This window comes from Hemicordylus capensis, chromosome 2, assembly GCF_027244095.1.
Source record: "Hemicordylus capensis ecotype Gifberg chromosome 2, rHemCap1.1.pri, whole genome shotgun sequence".
Classification (NCBI taxonomy): Eukaryota; Metazoa; Chordata; class Lepidosauria; order Squamata; family Cordylidae; genus Hemicordylus; species Hemicordylus capensis.
In genome coordinates, this window is record NC_069658.1 from 52,075,369 (window position 1) to 52,085,638 (window position 10,270).

Here is a 10,270-nt window from a genome sequence, read left to right on the forward strand (position 1 = left end):
AGAGAATTTTTATTATATTATTTCTTGTTTACATAGTCAGACAGGTGTTATTGACTGGTTTGTTTTATCCAGACATCGAGTCTTTCCCAAGGACCTGGGATGCCAGAATTTTATTGTCAATGGTTATAGATATCGTCGCAGAATATAGGCTGTTCCCAGTAAAGCTGCTTTTTGTAATTGGCTGATGGTGATTTCTGTGGCCCCTATGGTGTTGAGGTGCTCTTCAAGGTCTTTTGGAACTGCACCCAAGGCGCCAATGACCACTGGGATTATTTGGGTCTTCTTCTGCCACAGCCTTTCAATTTCAATTTGTAGATCTTTGTATTTTGGGATTTTTTCTATTTCTTTTTCTTCTATTCTGCTATCCCCTGGTATTGCTGTGTCGATTATTTTCACTTGTTTTTCTTTTTTCTCGACTACAGTGATATCTGGTGTATTGTGTGGCAGTTGTTTGTCTGTTTGTAGTCGGAAGTCCCATAATATTTTTACATCTTCATTTTCTTCAACTTTTTCAATTTTATGGTCCCACCAATTCTTGGCTACAGGTAGCTTGTATTTTTTGCAGATGTTCCAGTGTATCATCCCTGCTACCTTGTCATGCCTTTGTTTGTAGTCAGTCTGTGCAATCTTCTTACAACAGCTGATCAGGTGGTCCACTGTTTCATCTGCTTCTTTGTTGTGGATTTTTCTACTTTTGCTCTTATTGCATTTGTTCTTAGTGCCTGTTCTTGTGCAGCCAGTATTAAACCCTCTGTTTCTTTCTTCAAGTTGCCATTCTTAAGCCATTGCCAGGTCTTGGTGATGTCTGATTTTCCACTTATATTGTGCAAATATTGACCATGCAGGGGCTTATTTCTCCATTTTTCTGCTCGGTTCTTGACTTCTTCTTTCTTGTAGGCCTGTTTTGTTTCATTGGTGTTGAATAGTTTCTCGTTATTGACCATTTGAAGTGCATCTTCTTCACTATATATTCTTCAAGGCCTCTTTTCTCCTCCTCTACTGTTTGATGGACTTGCAGCATTCCTCTTCCACCTGAGCTGCGAGGGAGGTAGAGCCTATCTACATCACTGCGGGGGTGCAGAGCATGATTGATGGTCATGATTTTCCTGGTCTTACGATATAGCATCTCTAGCTCTGCCTGGGTCCAGTCTATTATTCCTGCAGTGTATCTAATAACAGGTATAGCCCAGGTGTTTATGGCTTGTATGATGTTCCCGCCATTGATTTTGGGCTTGAGGATTTTTCTGACTCTCCTGATGTATTCACTTCCAATTTTTCTTTTAACTTCAGTGTGTGCAATTTTATCAGCTTGGAGAATGCCCAAGTATTTGTAAGGTTCTTTCTCTTCCAGGTTCTTGATGTTGCTTCCATTGGGCAGTTCTATTCCTTCTGTTTTTCTTATTTTCCCTCTGTTCATTATTAATGCAGCACACTTGTCTAGTCCAAACTCCATTGCTATATCGCTACTGAATATACGGACAGTGTTTAGCAGTGATTCGATTTCTGACTGGGACTTTCCATACAACTTCAGATCGTCCATGTACAGCAGATGGTTGATTTGACTTGATGTTTTAGATGTTTGGTATCCAAGGCTTGTTTTGTTTAGTATTTGTGAAAGTGGGGTCATGGCGATTACAAACAACAGAGGCGATAGTGAGTCCCCTTGGAAAATGCCTCTTCTAATGCTAACCTGTCCAAGTGCCTCGCCATTGATTGTTAACTGTGTACTCCACATGCTCATTGCTTTTTAAATAAATATCTGAATGTTTTTGCTGACACCAGTTGTTTCTAAACATTTTAGTATCCATGTGTGAGGCAATGAATCGAAGGCTTTCTTGTAGTCAATCCATGCAACACTTAGATTTGTTTTTCTTCTCTTGCAGTTTTGTAAAATCATTTTGTCAATCAGCAGCTGGTCTTTTGTGCCTCTGGTGTTCGGGCAATTTCCTTTCTGTTCAACTGGAAGCTGTTTGTTAGTTAATAAGTGTTGCATCACTTCATCTACTATTATTCCAGTTAATAATTTGAACATGGTTGGCAGGCAGGTTATCAGTCTATAATTACTTGGAACTGCACCTTTTGCTGGGTCTTTCATGATGAGATGAGTTTTCCCAGTTGTTAGCCATTGTTCAATATCGCCGCCTTTCAAATGTGATTGAACTGTTTTGATAGTTGTTTATGAAGGCTTGTTAGGTGTTTAAGCCAGAAGCCATGCAGTTCATCGTCGCCTGGCGCAGTCCAATTTTTAATTTTCTTTGCTCTTTCACTTATTAATTCTGGTGTTATTATTCGATCTTGCATTTGTTGGTTACATTTTTTGACCTCTTTCATCCAGCCTGCTTTTTTATTATAATCTATTGGATTGTCCCATAATTTCCGCCAGAATTGCACTGTTTCTTCTTTATTTGATGTTTCTACGTTTCTTGCAGTTTCTCGTTCTATGCTTTGGTAGAAACGTCTCTGATTCGACTGGAATTGGAGATTCTGCCTCTGTTGTGTAATTCTGGCTTCATATCTGCTAATCTTCTTTGACACTGTTGTTATTCGCTGCTTTATTATTTCCAGGACTTCTCTAATTTTCCTTGAATCTAGGTGGTATTTTTGAATCAGATACTGTTTGGTGTTTTCATTCTTCAGCTTCTTGTCTTTCATATCTTTCAATTTACTAGCATCTGATCTAAGCCTGGAGATTTTATTTTCTAATCTAATCTTCCATTTAGGTGATGTACTGCTTTCTTTTTTTACAGGTCCACTGATCTTATATCCGAGCTCTTGTGTTGTTATTGTTGCTGCACTGTACATTAGTTGGTTTGTTTCTTGCAAATTATTGGTTGTTATTTCTGCAAGTGCAACATTGACATCTTTTAATGCCTGAGCAAGTTGTTTTTTGGCAACTGTTTTTAGAGCGGGAAGTCGAACCCTGGTGGTTGTCTGGTTCATGTGCTCAGTTATTTTTTGCTTTAGTTCTTGTTGCTTTTCTGTTAAACGGCATTCGGGTTTTTGAGGTGAAGGCAAAGGGGAGGTTGCCTGATTTTGATTTTGAAACAGTTCAGCAACGGTGGTATCCTCTATTTCCAACACCTCCTCCATCTGCGCTTGAGCAACTGCTTCAGTTGGTGGTAATTCTTCTTCCATATCTTGAGCCTGTGTTGCTCTTTGCAGTTCTTCCAGCTCAACTCCTGTGAATACTTTATTTCTTATTATGAATCTTCTCTTGTCTGCTAGCATTTGTTCTGTTATTTCTGTATCTGGATGCTTCTCTTTCCAAATTTGGTACATTCTTTTTAAATAACCTCTTCTAGTTGGACTAGACTTGTAATAGCAGATCATTATTTCCTTGTTGGCATTTTTTGTATATATTTTTTGGTTAAGCGACGTTTCTTCCAGTAGTTTTGCTGTCTCCAGCCCTGGTTGCTCAACTGAAGATACTGAGTCCTGTAGCCCACTTGCCACCAGATGTCCAGGGACTATAGCACCTGGCGCGGTCCTTGTTGACCCGGGCGACGACCGATCCGGTATAGATTTATTAAAGTTACGTCTCACCATATTGTTGATGGGAGAGGCACTCTTTGTCTGGCTTCTCTGGTGAGACCTGTCCAGTATGGTTGGACCTCTGGCATAGCTCTCACCTTCATCAGAGCACACAAGCCCCACAACCACGTCAAGGTAGTGCCTCACTGGGGGCGAGTAATATATTATTATTATTATTTTACATTTTATATCCCGCTTTTCCACCAAAGAGCCCAGAGTGGTGTACTACATACTTAAGTTTCTCCTCACAACAACCCTGTGAAGTAGGTTAGGCTGAGAGAGAAGTGACTGGCCCAGAGTCACCCAGCTAGTATCATGGCTGAATGGGGATTTGAACTTGGGTCTCCCCTATCCTGCTTGGAGAAGCCACTGCCAGTCTGTGTAGACAATATTGAGCTAGATGGACCAATGGTCTGACTCAGTATATGGCAGCTTCCTATGTTCCTAACTTAGTTTTTTCTGAAAAGCTTTTTAAAAAATGCCATCTTGAAAGAAATGAATTGCTAGTAAATTAGAATTAGCAGACTCCCTCTGCTTAGGGAAACAGGAAGCTGCCTTATACTGAGTCAGACCATTGATCCATCTAGATCAATATTGTCTGTACTGACTAGTAGCAGCTCTCCAGGGTTTCACATGTGGGTCTTTCCCAGCCCTACATCCGATGACATGAATTACACAGGGGACCTTTTGCATGCAAAACTGATGCTCTATAACAACTACAGCCCTTCGCTGTTCATGTTCAGACCTGACTGGGTTTGCCTCACTGATTTTATAAGAAGCATGGTTCTCAGAATGTGAAATTATTTAAGAGGGGTTTTGATAACTTCATGGATGAGAGGTCTATCAATGGCCACTAGTCAGAAGGCTATAGGCTACCTCCAGCCTCAAAGGCAGGATGCATCTGAGTACTAGTTGCAGGGGAGTAACAGCAAGAGGGAGGGCATGTCCTCAACTCCTGCCTGGAGGCTTCCCGTGGCACCTGGTGGGCCACTGTGTGAAACAAGATGCTGGACTAGATGGGCTTTGGGCCTGATCCAGCAGGGCTGTTCTTATGAACTCCACATAACTCCTCTTATCATGGCCATGTAAGAGTGAAGCAATTGCTTTGGGTGTCAAAGTACCTGAACATATTTGTTCACTAAATATTCTGTGTGTTTTGACAGATCCAGAAAATGGATAGAATGCCAGGTCATCTGATCAAAGTCCTCGCCTGTATTAATTAAACACGTGTGAATGCAGCAGAGAGAGAGGAGGCCATTAGGAGTAAAACCTTCTGTAGGCATTTGCTTCCCAGAATCCTATCTTCATGCATTCCAAGAATTTTTGCCCTGTCTTTCCTGTCCTTTACTCTGCCTTCCTCTGATCATAAGACAAGATAACGTTGCCATTGAAATGGTCTCTTCAGCCCTATTCAGACATTACTTTGCACTTATTTTCAGATGTCTGTACACATGTACATGTTTTTGTGCAAATGATTGTGTTCATTTTAAAAGTGAACTTGAGTACAAGTCCCTCAAATGCATTGTACAGATAGGAAGTGTACTGCTGTACCTGTGTTCAATATAATATGTCAGTAACTGTACTTGTGTACAGATCTGTACAACTGTACACAGATTGTATGAATATTGAACATAAGGTATGAATAGGGCTGTCTTGCATTATCCCATCTACTCGGCCAAAGCTAAACACCTATTTTTTAAAGATAGAAATTCCAGGTGCTCTCTTGAACAGAAAAGTCTTACCCTGCTCAGGATTGTATGATTTCACAAGAGGGTTTCGTAAATGTGTATTAAATACCAAGAAAATGTCAGTCTTTTGATTTTCTTACTTAATAGGAGAAATCTTGTACATGCTGCCCACTTTTCAAAGGCAGTTCCAGGTAGATCATGTTTTGTTATAAAACTCATGAATAAGTTTCTAGGTCTGAAATGAACAGAGAACATACTGACCTTCCCTATCTGAATTCAATTTAGTATGTCTACAGTGTGGAAACCACACAGTTCAGGATTCTGACTTTTTGCTTCCTCTGTTCAAGTGTTTTTCTTCTTCTAATCTGTACAATTTTTGGTAATTGTTTAGCCTCCCGCATCCATATTATAAGGCAGTGCCCCCCCCCCACGCCCAGCCCTTTGCTCTTTTTCTTTCCTTGGACAGGCTACAAGGGCTTGGACTTCTATTCCTCTCTAATATCTTCCTCACTGGCTCTTTGGCATAGTCTCAGGCAGATCTGAAATAGCAGTGTGTATCATTCGGTTATATAGAGTAGTGGTACATTGCTTTAAAGCAGGCCCTTTTAATAGCTTAGTTTAGGGTATGAAATTACAGTTACTTAACTGTATAAGTGACTAATACAAGTCTCCCTTGATTGTGGATGGTTTCATATGCTAATTCAGTTGCATTGCATCCTTCTTCCAAAGAGCTCAGGGTTTAAAAATGTAAATAAATATTTCCTCACAACACCAATAAAAGGCGGTACATAAATTTAACAATAAAATAAAAATATATGGTGAGGTGACACAACACAGAACCTACTGGCAAGGTTGGTAACTAATTTATCTGTGATTGAGGAAGGAGCCTTAGGTTGCCTTGAAGTCTCAAATCAAGATTTCAAGCTGGCTTGCTCCAGGAAATTACAGGCCAGTCAGCTTAAATTTGATGCTGGGTAAATTGATGGAGAACATACTTAAGGACAATTGTTAAAAATATAGAAGAAAAGGCCTTGCTGAAGGAGAACCAGCATGGCTTTTACAAGGGAAAGTCTTGCCTCAGTACCTTTTGGAGTTCTTTGAGAGTGTCAACAGGCATGTGTATAAAGGTGATCCGGTTGACAGAGTATACTTGGACTTACAAAAAGCTTTTGATAAAGTTCCCCACCAAAGGCTCTTGTGTAAACTTAGCAGCCATGGAATAAGGGGACAGGTTCATGTGTGGATTGGAACTGGTTGAAGAACAGGAAACAGAGTGTAGGGATACATGGACAGTTTTCACAATGAAGAGAAGTAAGAAGTGGCATCCCCCAGGGATCTGTATTGGGACCAGTGTTCTTTAAATTGTTCATAAATGATCTGGAAGTTGGGGTAAGTAGCGAAGTGGCCAAATTTGCAGATGACACTAAACTATTTAGGGTAGTGAAATCCACAACAGATTGTGAGGAACTCCAAAAAGATCTCTCCAAACTCAGGGAGGGGGCAACAAAATGGCAAACATGGTTCAATGTAAGCAAGTGTAATGTGATGCACATTGGGGCAGTAAACCCCAACTTCACATATATGTTGATGGGGTTTGAGCTGTCGGTGACTGACTAGGAGAGAGATCTTGGGGTCGTAGTGGACAGTTCATAGAAAGTGTTGACTCAGTGCGCGGCAGCTGTGAAAAAGGCTAATCCTATGCTAGGAAGCATGAGGAAGGGGACTGATAATAAAAATGCTAGTATTATAATGTCCTTATACAAATCTATGGTGCAGCCACATCTGGAGTACTGCATAGAGCTTTGGTCACTGTATCTTAAGAAGGATATTGTAGAACTGGAAAAGGTGCAGAAGAGGGCAACCAAAATGATTAGGGGCCTGGAACACCTTCCTTATGCATCTAGGCTACAGTATCTGGGGCTCTTTACCTTGGAAAAGAGGCAATTAATGGGAGACATGATGGAGGTATATAAAATTATAAGAACAGCCCTGCTGGATGCTTGATCCAGCAGGGCTGTTCTTATGTTATGTTCCCACTGAGGTGCATGTTATGTATGAAACCATGCTCTTCATGAACCTCTGGTTTGTTCCATGTGAGCCCACCTTCTTTGTCATTGGGATTAATGACTGGGAAGTGGCACAAGGCATGCTGGGATATTACCCAGGTCTCACTAGGAGACCCCCCCAGGGGAATATTTATGGTTCAGCTGTTTAGCTTGCAGGTCTGGTCCTTTTAACGCCATAACTTTGCACAGTGTTTGCTATTGTAGCCAAAGACAAATGTGATTTCAATATAAGCAAGTGTAAAGTGATGCATATTGGGTGGAGGGGATGACCCAAACTTCACATATACACTTATGGGGTCTGAGCTGTCAGTGACTGACCAGGAGAGAGATCTTGGTGGACAGCTCCTTGAAAGTGTTGACTCGGTGCACGGCAGCTGTGAAAGAGGCAAATCCCATGCTAGGGATCATTAGGAAGGGGATTGAAAATAAAAATGCTAATTTTATAATGCCCTTATACAAATCTATGGTGCTGCCATATTTGGAGTACTGCATACTGTTCTGGTCACTGTATCTTGACATAGTAGAACTGGAAAAGATGCAGAAGAGGGCAACCAAGGTGATCAGGGGCTTAATGCCCCTTCCTTGTGAGGTAAGCCTACATCTGGGGCTTTTTAGTTTAGAAAAAAGATAACTGAGGGGCAACATGATAGGGGTCTATAAAATTATGCATGGAGTAGAAAGAGTGGACAGAGATAAACATTTATCCCTCTCTCACAACACTAGAACCAGGGGTCATCCCATGAAACTGAAGGCCAGAAGATTTAGGACAAAAGGAAGTACTTTTTTCCACACAGCGCATTATTAATCTATGAAATTCTCTGCCATTGGATGTGGTGATGGTCACTATATTGAGTGGCTTTCAAAGAGGCTTAGACAAATTCATGGAGGACAGGTCTATCAATGGCTATTAATCTGAGGGCTATAGGGCACCTGCTGGAGGCTGATGCCTCTAAATACCAATTGCAGAGGAGCAAAAGCAAGAGAGAGGCATGCCCTCACCCCTTGCCTGTGGGATTCTCAGGGGCATCTGGTGGGCCACTGAGTGAAACAGGATGCTGGACTAGATAGGCCATGGGCCTAATCCAGAAGGGCTGTTCTTGGAGATTTGTATGAAGCAGGGCAAGTCAGTAATGTCTCAGCGCAGGAAGCAGATTAAATTAAGACACATTTTATTAATGGGTAAAAAACAAGAGACAGTCTGTCAACTACAACCATGGAAAGCTCACATGAACAACAGACATATCATTGCAGTTTCTCAAACCAACTTGTGGCAACTAAGCCTCACCACCAACAGTGCCTGTGTTAGCGTGGGAGGTGGTAGGGGTAAGAAAAATCCAGAGATGGGGTGACACAAGAGGGGTGGCTAAAATTGGGGTGGCTAAAATTGGAGTCTGGGGTGGCTAAAATTGGAGTCTGTATACAGTATTTACTTGGAGGTTATGCCCAAATGACCTCAGTGGGTGTTACTCCTGTTTAAGTGTACATAGGATTTGAGCTCTGCCCATTCTCCAGAATGGAAAAGGAGATGCTGCTGCACCCTCTATCAGATCCTTAGTAGTTATAGCTACTTTGTTGCAAAAAAAACTGGTTGTTTTTTTTAATTGCTGCAGAATAGGAATGTGCAAACTGGTTTGTGGGTTTGTGGTTCGGTTTGGGGGTTCGGAGTCGAACTGAAACCCACCCCCCCGGTTCTGTCCGGACCAGAACCGAACCCCTGTACCAGTTCGTGAATTTTTTAAAAAAAATTAAATAAAATTTTAGTACCTGTAGCCCCTTCGGGGGGCTTCCTAAAGGCTGCCGGGGTGGGGGGGAAGCTGCAAAGGTCCCCCCTCCCCACGCCGGCCTCGTTTATCTTCATATGAACCTTTGTGGACAACCCCCCCATGGCCTTTAGGAAGCACTCTGAAGGGGCTACAGATTGCAACCCGACCTCTGAACTGGCCTGGTCAGGTTCGAGTGTAGCTTGCGCTCGAACCAAACGGGGCTAGCTGGTTCTGTGCACACCCCTACTGCAGAAGCAGCTGCTCAAGGCAGTGGCTATCAGGACAAATGGCTTCTTTGCCAAGGTAGTAGGTACTGAAAGCAGGAATGCTTTTCTTCCCCTTTCCCTCCTGGAAAATGTGTGAGGCAGATGAGTAGTTGTCCATGCCACAAAATACATTAACTAAGTAATATGTATTGAGATGAGATGCCATGTCAAATAAGCCTAGATGATCTTTTCATACACTTCAAATTTGTACTGAATGCCATTCTCTTCCTGGATGTCAGCAGGGACTCCTGGGTATCTAGAGAGAGAGAGAGAGAGAGAGAATAAGTGAAATGTAGTTTCATAAACATAATTAATTACACACCGGAAATAATATGTTATTTCATTGGGCACATGATGCTCCAACTATAAGACTGTAAAATATGTTATGCTATTTAATATTAACTTTCAGTTGAATATAAGAGATTACTGTTCATATAGTACTTACCCTGGTAAAAGCCTGTATTTTTCTAAATCAATTTCTGGAAAAAATGTGTCACTTTCAAACTCACACAAGATTCTTGTCACAAACAGTCGCTGATGAATTGGCTCATCCATTGCTGCCTTTAAAAAGCAAGAAAAAGTGAACTAAGACCTGTTCCCTAAAGTGGGTCACAGTGCAAGTATGCTTGGTCATTAATACAGAGTTTGACTGACAATTTTAATATATAATCAGTCATTTACAAGCAGCAAAATCAAGACATTTACTGATAGTAGCAAGTACTGAAGTTCAATGCCCAAATAATTAAAGGTGAAGAAAAGATGAAGGAGCTATAAGGCAAAAGACAGCAGAGAGATTTTCAAAAGACAAAGCATCAGAACCTCTATGACCATAAGAATTGCTTTGCCAGAAGAGATAAAAAGGTCAGTCTAATTCAACATTTCATTATCGGTTGTAGTAATCCAGATTCTTCTAGAAGCTCACAAGCAGGGCATCATGAATAAATCACATCCTGTTT

At 41.3% G+C, this 10,270-nt stretch overlaps 1 protein-coding gene across 1 annotated transcript in view; it reads right to left on the reverse strand.

The window, feature by feature from the left end:
• Window positions 1-8,437: 8,437 nt before the first annotated feature.
• The window catches only part of DHFR (dihydrofolate reductase), a 37,351-nt gene continuing 35,518 nt past the window's right edge, over window positions 8,438-10,270 (reverse strand). Inside the window, exons 5-6 of the mRNA XM_053291233.1 lie at window positions 9,760-9,875; window positions 8,438-9,570 (exon numbers count right to left, since the gene is read on the reverse strand). Of these exons, the coding sequence (XP_053147208.1) occupies window positions 9,492-9,570; window positions 9,760-9,875 (195 nt within the window). The 3' untranslated portion in view covers window positions 8,438-9,491. The remainder of the gene's footprint in view (window positions 9,571-9,759; window positions 9,876-10,270) is intronic.